Raw genomic sequence first — 25,706 nt, forward strand, 5'->3', positions numbered from 1 at the left:
CAAACATTTATCCACGAATGGCTCTGGTACAACCGACCATAGTCTCCCATATACACACAGTTATCATCTCTTAGTCACTATCAAAAGGTAACCCATTGTCCCTACACTTAGATCACCTCAAAAGTACTACCTATTATCTCCAGGACCAGATCACCTCAAAATCGACACTCTAGAACATTTTCCTCGCACAATTATCATCTCTTCGTCACTACCAAAAGACTACCCATTACCCCTGCAACCAGATCCCCTCAAAATCAACATTCTCGATCCACGAATGGCTTTGGTACCATTTGGCACTGACCATAGCCCCCATATACACACACCTCCTCGTCACTATCAAGGCTACCTATTACCCCTACGTTCAGATCACCTCAAAACAGACACTCTCGTACACTTTCCTCGCCAGAGACTTTAAAGAGCAAAAAAATCAAGAAAAAATAAACGATCCCAAAAATCGATCGATTCACTCCCAGCGGATCGAGATTCTCGGTAAGAGCGTCGCGATAGCGATAAAGACATCGGTCGTCGGGGCGCCAGATTTTCGTGGCACGTCCCTGGTCTCGGTTGGCGGCCCTGCTGGGTGGGTACGCGAGATAGAATCAGTAGCTGGAGCTAGTTAGATGATAGCATCGCTGAGCCGCGAACCGAGGCTATACGAGGGGGAGCGGGGGCGCGAGCGAGATAGATAGAGAAACAGAGAGGGGGCCCGGAGGGGCGGTGGGGAGTGGGAGGACGGTACGGGGAGAGGGAGAGGCAAACGGAGAGCGCGATCGCCGATAAGAGCCACCGCGCAGCCGATAACGCTCCCTTATCTCCATCCAGTGGCGCCGCAACTCTCAAGGCTTTCCAGCCTCGACACCACTCGTATATATTCCTCTTTACTCTTTCTCTTTTTCGCCGGTCTCGTTTTCTGCGAAATGTTCCGCGATCTTTTTTAAACCCCACCCCTCCCAGTTCGGTCCCCCCACCGCCCTCTGTCACCTAACGCCCAACCCCGTGTTTCGTTCACCAGCCGGGTTCCATTTCCTTTCGTAGCCTGTGTTTTCGAGCGAACGTTCGTTCGCGCGTCGCCGGATTTCAATTCGAACGGTGGGGACGAGTAGCCGGAGTGGGGGGAGGCCCTATCAACCGCGAATCGCGCCCTCTTAAAGTCAGATTCGAGACTCGCGAAATTGATTTTTCTTCTCGCGACGAGGTGTCTACAGAGACGCGTGAACGAGACCATTCCGAAGCTATTGGATGGCGTTTCTTTGGTAGACGATTACCGTGGAAATAATGATACGGAGGAGGGGAGGGGCAGTTTTTTTATTCGAGCGAAAGATTTTTTACTCTAGATTCCTGGTAAATTTTTCTTGTCGATCATTCGTGCTCGTTATTTTTTTTTTTGTCGTGTAAAAGACGATTTGGAATTAATATTAGATGTTCCTTTGGTAGGTGATTATCATGGGGTTGATGATGGTACAGAGGGGGAAATTTTTTTATTCCAATGGGAGGTTACTCTAGATTTGTGTTAATTTTTTCTTATCGATGATTCGTGCTCTTTATTTTTTTTTTGTCGTGTAAAAGACAATTTGGAATATATATTTGCAATATTCCTTTGATAGCTGGTTATCACGGGGATGATGATGGTACAGAGGGGGGAAATTTTTTATTCCAATGGAAGGTTACTCTAGATTCGTGTTAATTTTTTCTTATCCATCATTCGTGCTCGTTATTTTTTTTTGTCGTGTAAAAGACTATTTGGAATTAATATTGGGTGTCATTCCTTTGGTAGGTGATTATCATGGGGATGATGATGGTACAGAGGGTGGGAATTTTTTATTCGAATGGAAGGTTACTCTAGATTCGTGTTAATTTATTTCCTATCGACGATTCGTACGCGTTACTTCTCTTTCCTTGCGAAAGACGATTCGTAGCGTTCTAAGGAAGTACCGGTCTTGAAATTGTTTTTTTAACCTTCCTAGACTCGCGTGTCGATCCCACAGACCGAAACGAGGATTCGCTCGTTTTTTCAGAAATCATTAATAACCCTCCTCCTCCGTTCGTCCACGATTTGTACCTTTCTAAATAGTTCTCAGGCTCTCATCGTTTCGCGCGTATTTTTGCTCGTTACACGCCTATGTACGGACATTTTTCCGCCTCGAACACGCGAACATGCTGGAATAGTTGTGTTTTAGGAATTGTAAATAATTAGTTCCGACTTCTGTGATCTCGTACTTGTTGCAGGTGTTTTTCTTCTTTTTTTTTCTCTTTGTGGAATTTTTCATCACGAGGAGAAAGTAGATTTTTAATTTACCCGCGAAATTTTAAGTTCGAATTGCATCGAAAGAATGAGTAGGTAATGTGTATTTTTTATAGAGTTTTCGTAAGTTTTGCATCGTATTGTAATCCCGGATGGATATTAGTATTGAATTTCATGAAATTATTCAGCACATACGGATGTGAAAGTAATTACCCGGTTTCATCGACTTACAGCATACGAGAAACGTAATGGAACGGTGGACTAGTAATTAATATCGAGATTATTAAAACGATATTTTATTTTTACGACAAAACTAGCCGTTAGATGCAGGACCGATTCGTAACTGCCTCGACGCGTTGCGTCTTGTACATAATTTTGCAGATACTATAATGAATGTTCTGAAAACGGAGAACTGGTTTTCGTAATTTAACATACGTTGCAAAAAATCGATGAATGGTAAATTATGTCAGATGTTCTACATTTCCGTTGAATAAGAAATTATGTTAGGAATACTACTTTTGACAAATAAAAATCATCATACAATTACAAAGAATTGTTTTACAGTAAGCAGGATTAAAATTTCCAAATGTGAAAGTTTATTTTTTAAATAATTTTGCTCGTGTAACGAACATTCTACGATTTGCTCTCCCTTTTCATAAAATATCGCTAAAAAATGGACGCAAAATAGAAGATAATATTATGCTATTTTTTACAAAAGTTTCTTTCTATAAAATCACCACGATTAAAATTTCCAAATGTGAAAGTTCATTTTTTAAATAATTTCACATGTGTAACGAATATTCTATGATCTATTCTTGCTTTTTAAAACCTAACGCTGAAAATTGACGTAAAATATAAAATAATATAAATACTACTTTCGATGAAAGTATCTACCTATAAAATCATCACAATTAAAATTTCCAAATTTGAAAGGTCATTTTTCTAAATAATTTCGCACGTGAAACGAATATTCTACGATTTGCTCTCCTTTTTCATAAAATATCGCTAAAAAAATAAACACAAAGTAGAAAATAATATACTACTTTCGATAAAACTATCTACCCATAAAATCCCCACGATAAAAATTTCCAAATATAAAAGATCATTTTCTAAATAATTTCGCTCATGAAACGAATATTCCACGATTTGCTCTCCTTTTTCATAAAATATCGCTAAAAAAATAAACACAAAGTAGAAAATAATATACTACTTTCGATAAAACTATCTACCCATAAAATCCCCACGATAAAAATTTCCAAACATAAAAGATCATTTTCTAAATAATTTCGCACGTGAAACAAATATTCAACGATTTGCTCTCACAGTTCGTGAAGTACCTTCGTAAAAAATGGCCGCGTAGACTTCATCCGAAATTTGTTCTCCGATTTTGGACGGGCCACGGATGAGAGAGTTTAATGCTCTACTATTTTCTTGATTGATCGAACCGAGCGGCTCGTCGAGGAAACGTTTCCGGAGTATCCAGTCAGCTGAACGCTTTATGACCGGTCCGATTACAATAAAGATAAACACGCTTTAATCAGCGCGCTGAAACGCGCGTCCCTGGCTGGAAAATATGTTCGGGATCGACGTATCGGACAGAGATCATCGATAGTCCCCGGCGTTATCTGTGTCGAAAGATCACGAACGTTTCCTTATCTACGCGCCGCGGTTCCGTGAATATTCAAGTTGATGCAGCGAACGCGTTATTACCAGTTGGCTTTTGTTTGTTCAACGTATTCCGTCACCTTTATTTGCCCTCCGTTTCCCTTCGGCAAACGGTGGTCATTCAATTAGATTTCGTTCCCGTGTTCTATATCGCTATTGACATCGGATGTTAACCTTTTTCGATCGATATCGTCGCGTCGAACGATACGAGAGCAAAGATCGGAAATTTATTCAAACCGGAGCAATCTCCACAATCGAACCACGTTAGAAATTAATCGAATTCAATTATTGTTAAAACCTTCGAGAACCTCTTCCTAGGTGAAAATTATTTTTAAAATTGAAATAACACCCAAAGAGAAAAACATACGAAAGAATCGCTCGGTTCGAGGAAACGAGAATATTAAGAAATATAATTACAAAATTTTCACTGAATAGAAATATTGTATATGAATTGTGGTCGATAAAATGGAAGAAAACGATGTGTAAATTATTCACCAGGCGTGATAAAAGTCACGATAGAAAGTTACAATAAAAATCGACCGATCGGTACCATAAATGGGTGAAACTTCGTAACTCGGAGAAATACTTTCTAATTCGGGTCGTTTATCTGCAAATTGACAATTTTGTTTACATCCACGTGGAAAGTTGGACCGTTACGGTCAGAGGTTTGACAGATCTGGTTACTTTCCCTTGGAAGCAATATATGTCGAGCAATTTTGTATTTCGTTCGCTACGAAATATTCGGACGCCAGATTTATGGACCCTGGGACTCCAGGAGGCCTGGGGCATCAACCGTTTACAATCCTGTTATCCTTTCTCAGTGACACACTGGTCAGAGCTCCGCCAAGGATCGATTACCAAAAATACTGTTTAATATTTTCGTACCGGTAATATCTAGCGTTAGATCCGAACGAATCGTACGATCTAACATGGCTTGGGTACGAGAGGCGATTTGTAAAGCTAAATATCGAGAAATCGACTCGAGTTTACGCGAGTTTACATGAGTTTACGCGAGTCGAGTCCATTCGTCTCGAGGCTCGTTTGTAAGACCCCTAATATTCGCCTATTTTTTTGAAAATTATTCAAATACAGGGATAAGTGGTACAACAGAGAGCCCGATAAGTAGATTTTCTGTCAGATGTAATATTCTTCTCAGTTGTTAATTTGAACGGAGTAATAAAATCCGCAGACGAGTACACACGATACGTAGAGCTCACCATTGAAGCATTGTACGACCAAACATCGCGTATAATCGGGAACATGTGTTTTAAGTAGCCTACGAGAGAGGAATGCGCGATTAAACGCGGCCGAGTAGATAGTACAGTTGAAGATAGACCGAACAGATAGATCGGTTTGCATAGGAAAAGACACCAATGGGCTCTCGATCGTGGAAGGAACGGAGTTACATCGATCGTCCGTAAAAATACCGATGTTGTTGCACAAAGAGTTAGATATTTTACATTTAGAAAGGCGGTTCAGTTGTAGGAACAAAGGATCGGCGTGCACGTAACTATTAAGCGATCGGTACAAGTATTTTTCGATCGCGTCGAAAGTGATTTAGTTAGGTGAGAGAATGGCTTAAGAGTTCTACTGGTGGACGATCATTAAGAGATCATTTTTTCGATCGAGAGTGGTATTGTTTAAGTGGAAAAATGATCCAAAGGTTCGACATGCTGGTGATTGTCGAGTGAGAATTTTTTCCATTTAACGAATACTGTATTATTTAGGTGGGAGAAGGGCTTAATGTGGTTATCTTTTTATTGCATTGTAATTGCATTTGTTAGGTGAGAGGATGGATTAGAAGATTTATATGCAGACGAGTGTCGAGTGATAATTTTTCTCTATTGCGAGGTTTAGGTGGGAGAACGGCTTAATGTGGTCATTTTTTAATCGCATTGTAATTGCATTGTTTAGGTGGGAGAACAGCTTAAAGGTTCGACATGAAAGTAACTATCGAACGATCATTCTTTCGATTGGGTCGAAATTACTTTGGTTAAGTGGAAGAATGGTTCAAAAGTCCCAGATATAGATAACTGTCGAGTTATAGTTTATTCAATCGGCGGAGAATCATCTAAGTGGAATCGTAAGTAGGAAAGCAATTTAACGCGATAATTTTTATCATTTCGACAAAGTTACAATATTAAGTGAGAGAATGGTTTAATGATTCGACGTTCAGGCAATTATTGAATGATAATTTTTTTAACGAAGTAAAAATCGTATAGTTAAGTGAAATAACGGTATAAAGTTGCAACGCGTAAACAACTAGCAAGTGCCATTATTTCAAATCAAATCGTAATAGTGTATAAGCGGGAGAAGGGATTAGAAGTTCGACGCACTAGTGACTACAAAGTAATATTTTTTTCGATTGAGTTGCAATCGTATACTGTAAGTGGAAGATAGATTTAAAAGTTAGATGTGCTAGTGACTACAAAGTAACATTTTTTTCGATCGAGTTGCAATCGTATACTGTAAGTGGAAGATAGATTTAAAAGTTAGATGTGCTAGTGACTACAAAGTAACATTTTTTTCGATCGAGTTGCAATCGTATACTGTAGGTAGAAGATAGATTTAAAAGTTAGATGTACCAGTGATTACAAGGTAACATCTTTTTCGATCGAGTTGCAATCGTATACCGTAAGTGGAAGATAGATTTAAAAGTTAGATGTGCTAGTGACTACAAAGTAACATTTTTTTCGATCGAGTTGCAATCCTATATTATAGATGGAAGATAGATTTGAAGGTTAGATGTACCAGTGACTACAAAGTACTATTTTTTTCGATCGAGTTGCAATTTTATAATGTAGATGGAAGATAGGTTTGAAGCTTAGATGCACTAGTGACTACAAAGCACTATTTTTTTCGATCGAGTTGCAATCTTATAATGTACGTAGAAGAACGCTTTAAAGGTTAAATGTACCAGTGACTACAAACTAACATTTCCTCGATTGACTTGCAATCCTACAACACAAGTGGAAGAACGGTTTAAAGATCAGATGTACAAACGACTATCGACCGATACTTTCCCCGATTCAATCGACGTTACTTTCAACCAGCTGGAAGAACCTCTCAACGAAGTGTCTTCGTGCAACCAACTGACAAACTGTCATAAATCCCGTCACAGTCGTATCTCTCTCAACCGAACCAACTCGAAGCTTCATCCCCTGAACAATTCCCGTACAATACTTCCAATCGGCATGATCCAAGTATAAAAAGAGCCTAACACCCCAACTTCTACCGTTCCCTTCTCCACTCTCCATTCTCGTCCCTCGTTCAAGCTTCTCCCAAAAAAAAACCCCCATAGTACATCTAACATTTAAACTCCTCCCTCAGTACCCGGAAAAATCCATCGTCGATCGAACGATCTCTAACAACGCCCTTTGGTAAATTTCCCGCGCACGTTTTCCTCGAAAGTGGAAACTAGACGAAGACAGTCGTCGGTAGTCTGTCCGTTGCGTCCCGTCGAATCTCCAGATCGAACAAGGAATTCGCCGTGTATCGGGGACATCTTCGATTATATCCGCGCTGCTATCGCGATCGCAGGATCTCTGGGCTCGAACGATCGATAACCGTGCCCCGGTACATTTTTATCTGTCAACAGTATCGGTCGTAGCTGGCCCGATAGAAGGTAGGGGGGTAGACGAGGAGGACCATTCGAGAAATTGCGAGCGTCTGTGAACCCGACGTTAGCACCGACGGGAGGAGGACTGGGTTCACGTTGGACGAGGGAGGGTGAGGGGTTGGCACCGAGCGTTATCACAAGGATATCGAAGTGTGTATAAACTAGGACATAGTCAGCGCTCAGATACGAGGGGGTGGAAGAGTCAGGGGAGCAAGAAGTGGGAGGCGGAGGAGGAGAGATTCAACGAACGATACCGGTATAGGATGCCAGATTCCCGTGGGAGATTAGATCCCAGTCGTGGATAGAGGCTACCTCGACTGCGTACAACTCACCCATCTCTCTCTATCTACCTATCTCCCTCTTTCTCTCTATCTGTCCATCTGTCTCTCCCACTCTGGCTCGTTCTTTCTCTCTCTCCCTTTTATCATTCAGTACCCGGGCTTTCTCTGTTTACCGTCCTCCACCACCTCCTACTTCTCTTCTTCCTTCTCCTCCTCCTCTCTCCGCAACAAATTGCCGAACGTCTCGCGAGCCGCGTCATTGTTCTCTTCTTTTGAAGGCTGAAGAAGATAAATAGATAGATAGAATTATTGTGCGCTCGGGCTTAGCTTCTCCCGCGGCAGCAGTGACGTAAATGAGAAGCAAGGGAAACGCGAGATAGAGCGGCGTGCCGCTTCTATTCGTTTAACGCGTTTAGGCGGCAGTTTATTGAGAAGTTTGCGCAAACACCGACCAGCCGGGGCACTGTGCTCCTTCGGGGAACTTATCGAGCGACGTTGGCCCCCGTCGAGATTATATTGTTCAACGCTTTGCCGCCGAGTCGGTTTCATTAAACGGTTCCCCGGTGTATCGGTGTAAATTTTTCGTCTTTTATTTTTTCCTTTTTGACTTGTTATGGTTTATAATTTTCACTCGGTATCGGTTACGCTCGGATCGATTCGAACGAGAAAGTTACTACGTGGGACTTTCGATTATTGCATTATTTGTAGTAGGTTGTTTGGAAAGTCGTTTCGGTTTTTTATTTGGTGGAAATGAAACAAGGTTTTTTTAGAGTGTATAAACATTTTATTAAATTATACAATTTATTAAATTCATGTATTTATAGTTGTTTAAAGTTGAAGTGTCGTAGTACTTTTTTACAATGGTAAAAACGACAAAAGTTATTAATCAACCTGGTTTAATGGTGGGAAATTGTAACAGACGTTGTTTAATCATCTTTGTTTATTTAACCTTTTGGTTACTTCGTTTCAGGTCTTCAAATGGAACTATATTTGCGATATAGGTTCTTGGAGAGGATTTGCAAGACTACTCTTGCAAAAGTAATTGTAATATGAAACTTGTTATTTATTAACTTCGTTTATGTAACATTTTGGCCATTTTTAGCTCTTTCAGTAGAACAATATTTGTCATATATGTTCTTGAAGAGTGATAATCATACTTACTGCTGCAAAAGTGTGTGCAAAAGCAGAAAAGTATACTTTCTATCAAATACTCCAGTATTTAATAGAATTAAAAACAAAGATTAACAATAACATTCGTATTTGAATGACGCGCCTTTAAAAACCAATATCATACATATACGCATGACGCCATAGCGAACACGTTAACCTCTTCGAGGTATACGTAACGATGTCCACCGTTAGATTTTCTGAATATTTATTCCCGATTATTAGCGGTTATTTCCATTCTACAGTATTCAAAATCGCTCAAAGACTAAACGTACAGACACGTGCGAGTATTTCCGGAGAGCTTGATGCACTGTATTACCACGTGGTTGTGTAACCTCAAAATTCGTGGGGCAATCGGGAAAAATGGCCTCCTACGGCTCCGAACGAGTCGAAACGATGTAAACTGTCGAGCGAGGCTTCGTTTTTCGGAGAAAAAATGACCTTGGAAAATTAATCGTATACGCGTACACTCGACCGAAACTTGGCGTAACGGATTTCGCTACAGACCATTGTTATGCGTTCTTCACTACACGATACGCATAGTACGTGCGATAATTCTGATAGTAAACAAGCCACGATGCGATATCCTTTACAAAATAAATCAAAACGACCGTCCGTAACGAAATCCGTTGCGCCAAGTTTCAGTCAACTGTGCGTGTGTCCGATTGATCTTCAAAGTCACCTTTTCGGGGAAAACAAGATCTCGCGCAAATAAAATTTATCACGACTTGTATCCACCGTCTTTCCAATTGTACCATAAATTCATCCTAACGTTTCCACTCGTACGAGCCTTCTTTCCAATCGTACCGCGAATTCTTGTCCACGGTGTGTAACGCGTAAGACTATTACAAGATTCCAGCGATAAAAAGGTGCGAGGTGGTAACCGAAGAGTAATAACTCTTACGTTTCCCGATTAAGATATTAACTTCGATTAATGTCCACTTGTGAGAGAGATCTTCGCTATTTATTATAACGAAAGAGAACAAAGATAAACGATCGAACACCGTGTTTAACGCGACACCGTATAATTGTATCTCAATGTAAATGATAAACTTACGTTTCGTTCATGTTTACGAGACATATTAACGATAAGGTTAGTTCGGTGTACCGCTTCGCTCGGTCGTGGATGCATAACGTAAATACAGCGAACCTTACCCCGACTATAAACGTGTACGTGCACGGGATTTTGTTACTCGTGTTGGTTTATAATGCATAAAACACTGTTCAACGCGCACAAAAGGCAAACAACGGGCATTCGGTGAATTACGACCGAAAAACAAAACTCTGCTACGAACGCGTAACCATTCTTTCCTTCGACTGCACGCACTCGCGCTTACAGCGCCACGCACAGGCTGTCCAACTCACGTCTAACTGCCACCAACCATTAAAATCTAAATATTCTTATTTCCAACGGGCCGTAATTACCAGGACCGCTCGGTTGATACGGACACCGAGGTATCCCTTTTTTTTTCCGTGTTTTCCGACCAAGAGAATAGTTGCAATTTGCATCGCGACGGGTTCCAACGGTAGAAAGAGACGCGAGATCGGAAAGGAACGAGTTTAGACAATGACTCGACGCTATCTGTCGATCGACTACTTCTTCTCCGGTAAATGGCAGAAGATAACGGCGGACAATACCGTCTAGGCAAACGCGAAGATAAACCTGGTGACTCACTTGGTCGCGAGATAAGTGTCTGGCGTGGACTGGTTCGCGAAACTGTTGACGTATTTTTGGCAATAGCGATGCGACCATGACGATTTACGAACGAATTGGAAATTACTAGACTTGGGAAGAATTACGAGAGCGTGAATCGCGGTGTGATTTATACAATTGCAACCGTGTGTGTTCGAGACACCGTTACGAGAGAGTCAATGCATCTTTTTTTTAGGTTATGGTCTTGTCTCGGTGTTACGTATTTTCAATTTACACTCGTTAAAGTCGCTTCCAGTTCGTGTTAATGATTTGTACGATCTTGGGAAAGGTTATTTATTTACGCTACAATGTTTACGACTCGCGTTACTCAAGATTTCAATTTAAAGAGCGCGTGTGTAAATATTTTTATCGCTTAAAAAAAAATTGCATCTAATAAAAGAGAAATTTTCACCGAGATCCTCGAACTTCATATTTTCATTCGCTTATTCCAAACTCGAACCGAGCTTATCATTTATAGGAACACCTTTAGCATTCATTATGTTTCATTATCAAGATTGCATTGTATTCTCTTTACAGTGTCTCCGTGAATAACAAACCACGAGATGCGTATTAGCAACGAGACCCGTCTTTCTTTTATCGTGAAAAGAACGCTTTCAAAGTGTACCGACGAATTGTCAAATAGAGTCAATTTTATTCTCGAAAAAAGATATTTTCCTTCCTTTCAATTCTTACTGTCGAAATCATCAATCCTGCATTTCACAAATATCAGTGATCTTAACATAATCACAACTTTGCTCTTGTACCGATAAATGACACGTTTCATATATCGTAAGTAGAACAAAAATTAAGTCAAATTAATTTTCAGTGAATATTTTTTACATCGACTAATATTGGTCCTCTTCTAAAGAGTTTGGTCATATACTATAATAATATAAAAAAACCTAAGCCGTTCCACCGATTTGACCACCGTTAGAGTTACTTATAACGTGTACTAAATATTATTCTGCACTCTCATCAATGTGTACTGACGAGCAGCAACTAAGAAACAGCCCTCTAAAGAAAGTTTGGTCATAGACTATAATAATTAAAAAAAAGAAACTAAACTGTTCCACCGATTTCTAATAACTGACCTTCAGAGTCACTTATAACGCGTACTAAAAATTATTCGTAAGCTCTCCAAAGTGTACCGATGAGCAGCAACCAAGAAACAGTTTGTTCATAGACTATAATAATTTAAAAAGACCTAAACCGTTCTACTAATTTCATCACCTTCAGAGTTACTTATAACGCGTACTAAAAATTATTTTGTACTTTCACCACAATGTACTGACAAACAGCAACTAAGAAACAGTCCTCTAAAGAGTTTGGTCATAGACTATAATAATTTAAAAAGACCTAAACCGTTCTACTAATTTCATCACCTTCAGAGTCACTTATAACGCGTACTAAAAATTATTCTGTACTCTCACCAAAGTGTACCGACAAACAGCAACCAAGAAACAGTTCTCCAAAGAGTTTGACCACAAACTATAATAATTTTAAAAAAACTAAACTGTTCCACCGATTTCACCACCTTCAGAGTCACTTATAACGCGTACTAAAAATTATTCTGTACTCTCAGCAAAGTGTACCGACAAACCGCAACCAAGAAACAGTCCTCCAAAGAATTTGGTCATAGACTATAATAATTCAAAAAAACCTAAACTGTTCCACCAATTTCACCACCTTCAGAGTCACTTATAACGCGTACTAAAAATTATTCTGTACTCTCACCAAAGTGTACCGACAAACAGCAACCAAGAAACAGTTCTCCAAAGAGTTTGACCACAAACTATAATAATTAAAAAAAAAAAAGCTAAACCGTTTCATCGATTTCTGATAATTGACCTTAAGAGTCACTTATATCGCGTACTAAAAATAATTCTGTGTTCTCACCGCGGTGTACCGATGAACAGCAACGAAGAAACAGTGGACGTTGAAGAATTCCGTTATCCAGCCACGACGCCATGGACTCCTACACCCCTGGTCGTTGCTTCTGGTCGGTGGTAGCCGGCAAAAACCGTCAAAAGAACGGAACACCGGTCGAGACGTTGGTTAACGAAACGAAATGAAATAGATTAGGGTCTACCCGGCGATCGTGGTGGCGGATACCGTCGGTAAAAAGCGGCTTGGCCACGGAGACCGAACGAAAAAGGAAGGACTCCGCGATGTTCAACGTCCATGGGCCGCGTAACGACGATGACAAAAGCGTCCAGCGACGTTCTTCTACACGGCGACCCGCAGCAATGGACTACCGTGCGCGATAACCGGCGCTCGAATGCGATTAATCAGAGGGTCGCAAGTGGGGAATTTCGTGAGCGACAGGAGTGTCCTTCCGGGACTACCGGCTAAGAAAATATTTTCTCTCCGACTGTCGATACCTCGAGCTAGGTGTTCGACCTCTACACGTCGCCACAATAATACCGAGGAAAATAAAACGGAATTGGCTACGCGTCCCAGCTAAACCTAGATCTTTAAATAAACCGAGCGCCAACCTCTTCAGGCATGAATAATTTTGTCGGATACAAATCGAGAGAAATTTTAAACGATAATAATCTACGACGGGGTATCGATTTTCTGAAGTTAATTATCAATCTTTAAATAGGGCAGATATTCTCAGGTATGAATAATTTTGTACGAAACGATGAGAAATTTCAATCGATGGTAATTTGTAAGTGATGTCGATCTTGCGAAGTGGTTGAGTGTAAATTTGTAAATTATTGTGAAATTTAATTATCGATGTTTGTTCTCGATGGTAGCGTTCGGTTTTGTATTATCGTATTTGAAATAATTTAAGAGGGTGCAAACTGATGCGAGAATCACCGAAGAAAAATTCAGGTAAATTAATCGTTAGGGTCGTTTACCACGGAACTATTCTCGTACGTGTTGGAGCGAGAAAATTATTTGCAAGCGGAATGGGATTCCGATGTTTGAAAATACGTGTTTGAGGAACGCGTGCGCACGTCAGAGCAGCTGACTGACAACTGTAGGGTGAGCCCCGCATGAACCGTTTTGCTACGTAGATCTAAAACCAATTAGCGCGCCGTTTACTCAAGATATCTTCTCTATGATACGTGCACTTACAAATCGGAAAAAAAATCTAATAGCCAGTTTCAACCCCTGTCGTACGATACGGATGAATATGTAACAGGGTGATTACTACCCTGGACGATTACTCGGAAAGAACGTTTATTGTAGCGTAATTGAGGATTTTATTATAACGTGAAAGAATTAAATATTTTAGGTTATATTGGCTCGAGAAAAATCTTCCTCTTTAGTTTATCGTGAAAGTATTTCTGCAAGCACGAGCACACAAATGCATCGCCTCCTTTTATCAATACGTGCGTAACTGATAATTGTTTATTTGCGTTTATTATAATCAACATCGTGACCTGGTGATTACTCCGTGTTACGTAATAAATATTATCAAGACATCGGACAATTTATTACGGCTTTTAGATTCAAGTACCGATCCCAGACGAGAAACATATATTTTTATCGTTTCTGTTAAGATCTACAATTTGAAAACGAAACAAAGTCCGTCGGACGATTTTTGAATTTTACTGTCTGGAGTTGCATTTTATACAAATTATTGATCATAATTTGTCAGTGTACTATCAGACAGTAGACTATTTTCTGTGTAATTTTATTGTTGTTATTTTTTTCTTTATACTAAATTCGGTCCTCTTCGGTGATTGTTGTAAAAATGTTTCAGTTTTTAAATTCCTCGAAAAGAATTCGAATTAGATATTAAATTGTACAAATTTATCATTTTTTATTTTTCACGTAGAATGCTTCTACATTTACTATATATTAGATATGTACAATATATTAGATTATATAAATCTTCTTATATTTATACAAGAAGGTATATTTATATTAGATTATATAAATATATCTTAGACTATATTTCTTATATTTAGATTATATAATTTTCTTTTAATATATATAAAATATATACAACAGGTATTATGTACAGTCTACACAATAGATCTCACTATCAATATTGTGTTCAATTATATATATTGTCGATTAAAAAAAATGACCATTGTTAGAAATTTTAGATTATTCGTTATTAACCCCACCAGCAAAATCTTTTTCACACACACATATTATACGTTCGTAAATACGATGAGGTAAAGAGATCCGCTCGATCGGTCGAAGAAAGGAATTGGTTTTTGAGAGTCACACGGTATGCACACGCGGGCCGCGCGAGCGTAATACACGCGAGAGCAGGAAGAGGAAAAAAAGGGGCGCGGGAGGGCGTGCACACGCGTGTCCCTCGTGAACCCACGCACACGCACGCCGAACACAGTGTGTACACGATCGAAACGGCGAGATAATCGCGCCGCGTACTTTGCCTATCGCGAGCCAGCGTATGATTTTCGTACGGATAAACGCTGCCGCGCGTTCCAGAAGGCGTCCGTGTGTAACAAAAAAGATTTCGGTAAATGTCACTCCGGCGAGAGCAGAAACGCGCTCCAAGATCTCGGCGAGTGGCCGTGCGCTTCAAAAAATTCTTTTTTTTTAGAATATTCCACCTAGAAAAACGATAACATGTGACCTTTTTCGTTATTATGATTCGAATTCGATAAATTCTGTTATTTGCAATTTTTAGGACTCTTGTCTTTTTTTTAAGAACAGTAAAATAATTTTTAATCGTTTTCTACACGACAGATGATCTGTTGAAACTTTCTCGGTCGTATGTTGAGAACAAGTTTGTGTACCTAGAGTTGGTGGACTTGGAAATGATCAAACGAGTGGTAGAAATACATAACTGTAATTGAACTTAAAGTCGATGTTTATGACTCGTGATCTAGAGACTTGAGAAATTTAATTTTTCACGAACTTTCCAATCAAAGTCCATATTCGTCCGGTATATAATTCTTAGAATTTTCGAAAGTGTAATATATCTATTTTTACCAATCCCAAGTGAGATGTGAGAAAAAATACTTAAATTTGATGTATAATATGCGAACATACAAACTTCAAAGTTCATTATTTTCAAAAATCCATAAACTACACCTACTCCGGCCTTTCGTCGAAACAAAAAAAAAGCAATAATAATAGAGCTCAATTTTCTAACACCGTACTATAATAATAAAAAAAATGTCTCAACCGTGCTCGTACAGATAAAATACTTTCAGTTCTGGAACGTGTAATCTGTAAACATAGAATATGCAACAAGGACGTTCCCCTGCTTTGCCCTAATCTACTCACCTCCCCACTCCTCGAATTCTAAACGAAAAAATTTCAGTCGCGTTTCACCTACCCCCAACAACCCTGCCCCTGAAAAGAGCCGCGCAACCTTGGCAAGTTGTTAAACGGTAAAAAAAAAAAAAGAGGTGTCTCTGTATTACATTTCGTTGGTAACATCGATCGCGGGATCACGAGGCTCCGTTCAACGCCTGGCAGACACGCGGGACATCGTTGTTGGGGCCCCGGAGAGCTAGTGACCGCGGCGCGCGGCGTTCGTTGTCATTCGCTCGATTTTCGGAAACCGACGAGCGGGCAGCAACACGGGAAAGAATGAGCACCGATGTAGGACACCGAACGTGTCACCGCGCGATGCCTGACACAACGAGAATGACGGGGGATACGGCGGAGAGCGTACGGTGACTTTATCTGACGCACTGACGCATCGTGACGAGCCATCCGCCGCGGCTCGACAGTGCGAGTCACGTGTATCGGACGGAGACGTACCAACCTCGCGAGCGACGAGGACGGATCGTTAAGAGAGGACCGTAGAAAGGGTGGAGAGGAGCGAGTGGGGGTGTGGAAGAGAGAGGGCAGAGTGTGAGTGAGTGAGTGAGTAAGTGAGAGAGAGAGAGAGATCGTTATCGACGCTTTCCTGTGTCCTGCCACGTTCTCAGAAGAGCATTCGAGCTGTATGAGGAAACGCCGTCCATGAATAATTCATGGCCGTCGTCAAACGACTGCCAGCGCATCGCTTTAAACCTGCGCTGGGTTCTCAGAGCGACCGCCCCACGCGAAGCTCAGAAAATCGCGGATAACGCTCCGTGGAAACCGGCCACCGATAGATCGCGGTAGCGACCACGATGACGACGTACGTCAATTTCGACGGCAAATTGTACACCGTGGAGCGACATAATTGGAGAGGATCGGGTGTTCTAACGGGACAGAGAACACGACGGTTAAAGGCAGATTCACACTATCGAGTAAAGATTCCTCGAGAGGACTGGTGCTAGTGACGACGAAGACGCGTGACACGTGCTGTCAGTTGCTACTCGCGAGGTTCGTCAGTTGCTCGATGGGGAGGGTGATTGTTCTTAAGATTGGCGGATGAGCGAGATCGATGACTTGGTTAACGCGAGAGAAAAGGTTGTGTAATGAATCTCTTTTTAAGGAAATGTTTTTCTAGTTTTGATACGCAAGTGGGTTAGACCAATAGAGACGCTTTGACTGGGAAATGAAGAGAAGATGGGGAGAACCTCTCCAGAACCATAGAATTTAAATTCTAGAAGAAATTTCAACCCAAGGTAACGTTTAACCTCTCCAACGTATGTTATAATTCTAGAAGAAACCTCCACCCATGAACGCAAAGAAAACAGACCTCACCATAAAGTTGAAATCTTAAATCCTCTTCGACAGAGGACCTCAAACGTTAACCCCTCCAACTTATCATCCTAGAAGAAACCTCTATCCATGAACACAAGGAGAACATACCTCCCAATAAAGTCTATATCTTAAATCCTTTTCGACAGAGAACCTCAAACGTTAACCCCTCCAACTTATCATCCTAGAAGAAACCTCCACCCATGAACACAAGGAGAACATACCTCCCAATGAAGTCTATATCTTAAATCCTTTTCGACAGAGGACCTCAAACGTTAACCCCTCCAACTTATCATCCTAGAAGAAACCTCTATCCATGAACACAAGGAGAACAGACCTCCCAATAAAGTCTCCATTTTGAACCCTTTTCGACGAAGTACCTCGAATCCTTACCCACGTAGTACCCGAAACCCTTATCCACGATCAGCCGAAAACCGTGTCCCACGTTTCGCGAAGAAATCGCCGAGCATAGTTTAGAAATGGCGATTCACTTTTCGAGATACAACGACGACCGTGCCAGCTCTCCGCGGCCTGCACTTTCGACCGTGTCGGAGTAGCGCAGAAGAGGGCGAAGGCGAGAAAGAGAGGGACGAGGACGTTAGTTATCTGGCGCACGTCAAAACGGCGCAAAGTTGTGCCGGTCGAGAGAGGCATATCTCGGTCGCAGCAGGTTGTACGCTGAGACTTGGTGGCACAGATACCGGCGCCTCAATGTCAGAAGATAGCAGTCTGAGACTCCGCGAGACCCGTCACGACGCGCTACAGGAACGACTACTGTGCACCGTCGAGTCTGCACGCGTCGTTGCATCCTCCGCGGACAACGTGCTCGCGTGGACGTTTGTTGGGTCATCTTGGTAACCTCGATCGCGCCTATCGACGGACACCTCCCGAGAGCCACGGTCACTTTTAACGATGTTCGATCGTTTCCGTATTTTCTCTCCGCAATTAACCAGGATATATTTTTTTAACCGAGTATTTTGACCAAGTATACTTGATCGAAAAAAAAAAGGTTTTGTTACTTATGGATCGTTTTTTTAACCAAATATAATTTACTTGATGGAAAAGAAAGGTTTTGTTACTTATGGATCGTTTTTTTAACCAAATATAATTTACTTGATGGAAAAGAAAGGTTTTGTTACTTATGGATCGTTTTTTTAACCAAACATAATTCATTTGTTGGAAAAAAAAGGTTTTGTTACTTATGGATCGTTTTTTTAACCAAGTATTATTCACTTGATCGAAAAGAAAGGTTTTGTTACTTATGGATCGTTTTTTTAACCAAATATAATTCACTTAGTGGACAGGAAAGGTTTTGTTACTTATGGATCGTTTTTTTAACCAAATATAATTCACTTGATGGAAAAGAAAGATTTTGTTATTTATGGATCGTTTTCTAACCAAATATAATTTACTTGATGGAAAAGAAAGGTTTTGTTACTTATGGATCGTTTTTTTAACCAAGTATAATTCACTTGATGGAAAAGAAAGGTTTTGTTACTTATGGATTGTTTATAATTTTACAAATAACCATCTGGACCGAAAGGTCGATTGATAATTTTTTATATACTTTTTTATATATTTTAACCGCCGAAATTTGGTAGGTATGTAATAATTTCGTTAGAATACTTATGGATCGTTCGTAATTTTATCGATAATTAATGTCAATTTTTTAGTATTTTAAGGAAAGAAATTTGATAAGAACATAATAATGTTTCGTTACAAGTGGTGTAACGAAAAAATATTCTTTTACGAAGAACGGATAAATTTCTTAATAAAAGACACTTTTGGTCCAAGTTGCTGGACAAGCCTGATCGAGAAACCTAACCTAAACCTCCCCTTATAAATAGACTGCATTTTATTGCATTTATGCTGTATTGGAACATGTCAAACGTAAACTAAACAGAAGACGTGTATGCAAAGTAAAGTATTAAAATTATCTTGTTAATTTTCTATAAGTTTCTCACATTAGCATCCGTTATAAATTAATAAAATTTGTAGTTTATCAGGAAACATTCAAATGAACAATCATGTACTTGAACAGTACAATTGTACCAAAAAATAATAAGATTCTAGTAAATGTAAAAAGCAAAGCTCGACGCAACCGATGATAAAATAATTAAATGAAAAGATAAGTAAAAAATATAAAGCAAAATTGTTTCACGCGAAGAACCGTTTTCGACGAAATCGTATTGAAAGTACACAGCGCGTACTGCGCGCGCGCGACCCGCGAAATTTCAAATCCAACGATCCCGAAAACGAAACCGCGCACGAAAACTTGTCACTCTACTCGTAATTCGACTGGTTTTTTTCATCGAGAATCTTATACGTTTCGATTTGATCGTAAAGTGCCCGCCAGGACAAATTAATATCCCGGTATCTTTTATTTTCGAATCGTAGATCTTGACAAGAGGAACGAAAACGGTTTATCTGTTGTCGAATGTACTAGGTAGCGTCCGTGCGAGCGAAGTGGGAGACGATTAGGCGAAAAGTGGTCCAGACGAGTCCATAGATATTCCGATATAAGCCAGCATGGAATTCGGAGGCCGGAGAAGAAGAAAGGCGAGGAGAGGCAGACCTAAGACGGACGAGTGTCAAAACAGTTGGACTCGGATATCGTGTTCGGTCTTTCAAACCGGCCACAATGACTCGGACGGTCCGTCGACAGCCCAGGTTGATCGTAAACAAGTTTCTTTGTCTACGTTCAGATTGTGAAAAAAGAACGAATCGGCTACCTGTACCTTCTATCGCGTTCTCTTTCTCGTTCCATCTTTTAACAACGGTTCTTTCGTACGGAAATATTAACGCCGACTCATAGGCCTTGAGAACTCCCGCGAAACTATATGGCACGAAAGATCGTTCGTATTGGAAACATTTTTTCAATCTACCTGCGAGAAAATAAAAATAGTATAATTTAAGTTTTTGTATTGAGAGACCTTTTAATAATGATTTTTTCGTATAGAAATATTAATACCGATTCATAGGCCTGGAGAATTGGCGCGAAACTATATGGCGCGAAACTATATGGAATGGAAGATCGTTCGTATTGGAAACATTTTTTCAATCTACGTGCAAGAAAATAAAAATAGTATAATTTAAGTTTTCGTACTAAGAAATCTTTTAATAACGATTCTTTCGTATAGAAATATTAATACTGATTCATAGGTCTGGAGAAATGGCGCGAAACTATATGGAATGGAAGAACATTCATATTGAACAATTTTTTCAATCTACATGTGAGAAAATAAAAATAGTGTACTTTAAGTTTTCGTACTGAGAGATCTTTTAATAACGATTCTTTCATTCAGATATATTAATAGTGATTCATAGGCCTGGAGAATTGGCGCGAAACTATATGGCATGGAAGATTATTCGTATTGAATAATTTTTTCAATCTACCTGCGAGAAAATAAAAATAGTATAATTTAAGTTTACGTACTAAGAGATCTTTTAATAACGATTCTTTCGTATAGAAATATTAATACTGATTCATAGGTCTGGAGAAATGGCGCGAAACTATATGGAATGGAAGAACATTCGTATTGGAAACATTTTTTCAATCTACACGCGAGAAAATAAAAATAGTATATTTAAAATTTTTGTATTACTTACAATATACAAGTAATACGATAGATAATTCGTATTTACACCTTTACCTTTGCTCTTATGATATCTAATTGCTAGGAGTAGTGGATCTTTTAACAACGGTTCTTTTAACGAAAATCCAACGAGTCGTTTTAACAAGAGATCTTTTAATAACGATTCTTTCATACAGAAATATTATTACCGATTCACTGGCCTATGAAACTGGCGCGAAATTATACGATGGTGTGAAAGATCATTCGTATTGGAAAATTTTGACAATTTATACAAAAAGAATCAAAATTGTAAACGCTGAATAAATATATTTGAAGTTTTCGTACTACTACTTGATTCGCAATCTTTACCTTTGCTCTTAAGATATCTAATTGCTCGAATCCGTCGTCGCCATCGATGGCAACCTTACGATCCAAAATCGTTCAATTATTCATGATAGTTATTGGACAACGTTCGCTCGACGATTTGTAAAATTCGACAGCTTTTACGTAACCATCTTGCTCCATCACCGGTTCTAGAAATTTTAATGAGAACTGTAGCTACTATTATAATTCCAGTTTTCTAAAGTCTACCAATCTTTCGCCGAAAGAAGATTCTATAATTTTAATAGTAACTTCAATAGTAAACTTTGAACTTCGAGAGAAGTGGACGTTCGTTACACTTTTCCATCGTTAATTGTTTTCGTTTAAATTTTGTCGAAAATAGAGATCTCCACAGAATTAATTTTTTTTAAGCTGATTATCGAGCCGATTGGAAACTTTGTGAGCCAAATTTTACAGTCGACATATTTTTTTATCGATTTTCGAGAACGATCGGTTTCACGCAATCATAGTACTCGATGACAGAAATGCCATAAACTTCAGCGGAGGTCCTCATCAATCTGATAAATTGTACAGATATTCGAAAACCAGCCAAAGCTTCCTAGAGGCTAAATATTTCGAGAGGTTCGATCTTCGATATTCTTCCGGCAAATGATCTATCTAATCGTCATCGTCCACGGCTAAAAGAATTCGATGAATTTCATTAAGAACTATAGAGACTTTCACAATTTATTTGGCTCCGGTTGATGTTCGAAGGCTGATAGAAGAATTCTAATCTCTTGTATAAAATCGCTTTTGGTCCGTGTTCGACAAGATTGACGCTTATTATACTAAAACTAAAAAATCATTTGGCAATAGAGTTCCGAGAACCTAACATTTCGCAAAAGTAACTTTCACGTGGCCATTCTATTCGATCGGTGTACAACTTCTGCAGATTTCTTTATGAACTTTAAATCTACAATTTTAGACAGCCATCGGCAGGACTATAGTGTCCTAAGAATCAATCAAAGGTCAGCACACTTTCACGTAACGATCTAACACTCTCTCCTTCTCTCTCCCTCTCTCTCTTTTTCTCTGTAGAGATCTTATTGTTTTTATTGGAAATTTTAGAGAATTTTTTACCTGGTTGTTCTTTTTCGTTATTTGTTAGAGAATACACTATAAACAATGAGTAATATACACCATGTAGAACAGCAGTATTCAATGCTTGATTAATTTATTAATAACTAATTTATTAACGGCAAAGGTGCAGCAAAAATATGTATACAAAAATAGCTATGCAAAAATTGGTAATGCCCTTTCGTATTAAATTCAGTATGAAAACGTACATAGTAATGGTTCGAAAAATTTAATTGCAATACTAGTGTCCAGTCGAAAGTCAACAACGATAATTTCCGTAGCATATTAATATCAATATTCTAAATTAAATTAAATGTAATTAATTTTACCACACTAGGATTAAATCGGAAATTGTTCGCCGAAATACCGTGTATTATCAACGAGCACCCGTTACAAATAATCGTCAATGTCGTGCAGCGATTTTTATGTAATGGGTCCAGAAAGACCCGAGGAATCAGAATTAAAACGTAACTATATCGAACGCGTAATCTGTCAATTTTGAAATATGAAATAACAAAGACAGTTACAATTTTGGAACACGCGAAGGAATTAACGATGATTCTATATAAAAAAGAAATTTTTTTCATTTTTATTTCCCCGGAAAATTTTGCGGATTTGTCCGCAAATATTCTCAGTGAGCCGAGTATAAGATGATCGGAGAGGACGTTCCTTCCAGCAGAACCGATATTAAATTTCGAACGATCATCGAAATCCAGCAGCCAATACAGTTTCGCAATATCCATCCGCAAAAGCCGTCGAACTTTTACGCAACGATCCCCGCCGATCCGCCGTATAACCGACAGTAATTCACCCGTTAAACGGCATCGAGATTTGCATACTTAGGCGAACCCGTCGTAACGATCTCGCGCGGACGCCATTATGCAAATGACGCGAGCCGTCTTCGCGACCCCGTAAACCAAGACACCGGTCTTCGATTCGAGCGAATTCGGGCCGCGGATTTTTCCTCACCGAGCTGCACGGGGATTCTTGAGCGCGTGACGCGCGAATCACCGCGTTGCGCAAGGTCAGTTGTCACGCGTGCCTCGACGCACGTCGTCGAGCTGCGTTTCGATGTATCGGCTCGTTTACAGTCTTACTACAGTTTTTTTTTATAAATAAATTGCGTTCGTAGTGATCCGCGTAACACGATTCAAAGTTTTCTTACAGTTTTCTATAAATAAATTGCGTTCGTACCGATCCGCGATTCAAAGTTTTCTTACAGTTTTCTATAAATAAATTGCGTTTGTATCGACCCGCGATTCAAAGTTTTCTTACAGTTTTTTATAAATAAATTACGTTCGTAACGATTCGTGATTCAAAGTTTTCTTACAGTTTTGTATAAATAAATTACGTTCGTAACGATCCGCGATTCAAAGTTTTCTTACAGTTATGTATAAATAAATTGTGTTAATTCCCAAACGCTTCACCAGTGTTCTGTGTGTCTAAATCGTTGAAGTTTTTGGTTTTCTTGAAGATCCTCTTAAATTCGAAATAAATGTTAGAATAAGTTCTGTTAATACTGGTGATGAAAGTACACTCGAACATTTAGTAACGTTAGGTTGGTAATAAGTGAACAGTTTGAAACATTACGATAAGATAGTCAGGTGTCAATTTCAATATGGCTAAATCGTTGAAGCTTTTGGCTTCTGAAAAGTGATCTCAAATTCGAAATAAATGTTGGAATAAATGATGAAAGTACACTCGAACCTTTAGTGATATTAGGTTGGTAATAAGTGAACCCCTTGGAATGTTACAATATGGCGTTGCTCGGTGTACATATGTTACAGTGGTCTGTAGAATCGTGTCACTGAGAAGGAAGTACGTGTGTTAGGGAATACAAGTTTGGTGTTTTATTATGCGAAGAATATCCAGTTGATCTGGTTTGACTCTATCCTGCATAACTTAACAACTGGAAAGATCGTAGCATGCTCTACTTCGTTAAATTCGAAAAGCAGAGTCAATCTACCACGAATTGTCCATATGTTTATTTTCAATCTTTATCAAATACAAATTTTGCATATTTAATTAAATACACAAAAATGTATAAAATGTTTGAATAAATATTCATTTGGAATATAGTAATACTGTCGAACGGTATACACACTATCCGAGGTAAGAAACGAGCTACGACAACTCGAGAGACTGGTACGCGAATTTTCAGCGTGGTCATCACCGGTTCGCGTGTCTTTGCTCGCGTTGCAATTAAGATGAGATTCTTTGTTAACGTAGGCACTCTACAGAGAACGTATTCATAACCTACTTTCGCTGGTAAAAGTATATTAACGATATTTTTATTAGTTTACCAGCAAACATTTACTATTTATAGTCAGTGAAAGTATTTCCTCTATTTATCGAATTCTTGTTCCAACGGAAACGTTGATTGGCGAAGCATGCACAGAAGTTATGTACACATTATATATACACTCACCAGCGAGTATCTCTATTAACGAAGTTCCTGCTTCGACTTTTACGTGTTCGGGGACCGGAGTGAAACATAGCGCGTTGGATATATTTAACACATGATCCTCGGACGTGTTCCACGCATAAATTACCGTTACTTATTATTGTAACGTCTTCATTACACGAATACGCTAAGTATACGTATCCTACATCGAATAGAATTACATTGTATAAAAACGAATACTGACGAGGTGCTGATTTTCAATCTAATCTAACAAGTATATTGGGTTGTTTGGAAAGTCATTTCGTATTTTTTTTTTTTTTTGTGAAAATGAAACACGATTTTTTTAAAGTGTATAAACATTTTTTATTAAATTATATATTCTCCATTTTGAAAAACGAAATGACTATTCGAACAATCTAATACTGCATAAACAGTTCCACGTGAAACAAATTGAAACGAAACGAGAAGAACAGACGAATTTAAGAAGAATTATAATATTTTACAATTTCTTTGTGTCGATTTGTGTCAGTTGTTCGGAAAAAGAAATTAGCAGAGAGGACCGACGAAAATTAAACTACAAAAACTACATATACAACAAACCATAGAACGATAAATACTTTCCACGTAATTTCACTCACAAGAGACAATCCCCGAAGTGACAATCGCCCCGTTTGATGCAACGCGTGACCCCCCTACTTTCCCGAAAGCTGCTTACGTAGCTGAATCGAGGTTAGGTTCAAAAGCAACATCCTACTCGGCGTTTCCTCCGCGCCAATTACGTAATTGCCCCGATATGGCGCGTACACTTTCTTCTAATTGCGATAAACACGTTATTAGAATAATTCGCGATTCGGTTGCACGGGTATCGTAACATTTATACAATTTGCACTCATCGTCTATTCAGCGATTGCTCGTCGAGAAACCAGTGTTCGGTATCGTTCTCACCGTAACGACCGCGCTTCTGTGTCCAATTAAACCGATCTCTCGATAAAAAGAAACCAAAAATAAAAAAAAAAAAAAAAATAA

At 39.3% G+C, this 25,706-nt stretch overlaps 1 protein-coding gene across 2 annotated transcripts in view; it reads right to left on the reverse strand.

The window, feature by feature from the left end:
* Ush (Zinc finger protein ush) overlaps positions 1-25,706 on the reverse strand; it is a 445,671-nt gene that overhangs the window by 207,544 nt on the left and 212,421 nt on the right. Inside the window, exon 1 of one of the 2 annotated variants that reach the window (XM_076313240.1) lies at positions 12,564-12,817. The exons of the other annotated variant lie outside the window; for it this stretch is intronic. Within the exon in view, the coding sequence (XP_076169355.1) occupies positions 12,564-12,636 (73 nt within the window). The 5' untranslated portion in view covers positions 12,637-12,817. Of the gene's footprint in view, positions 1-12,563; positions 12,818-25,706 lie in introns of those variants that run through there. 2 annotated transcript variants of the gene reach the window in all.

This window comes from Ptiloglossa arizonensis, chromosome 5, assembly GCF_051014685.1.
Source record: "Ptiloglossa arizonensis isolate GNS036 chromosome 5, iyPtiAriz1_principal, whole genome shotgun sequence".
NCBI lineage: Eukaryota > Metazoa > Arthropoda > Insecta > Hymenoptera > Colletidae > Ptiloglossa > Ptiloglossa arizonensis.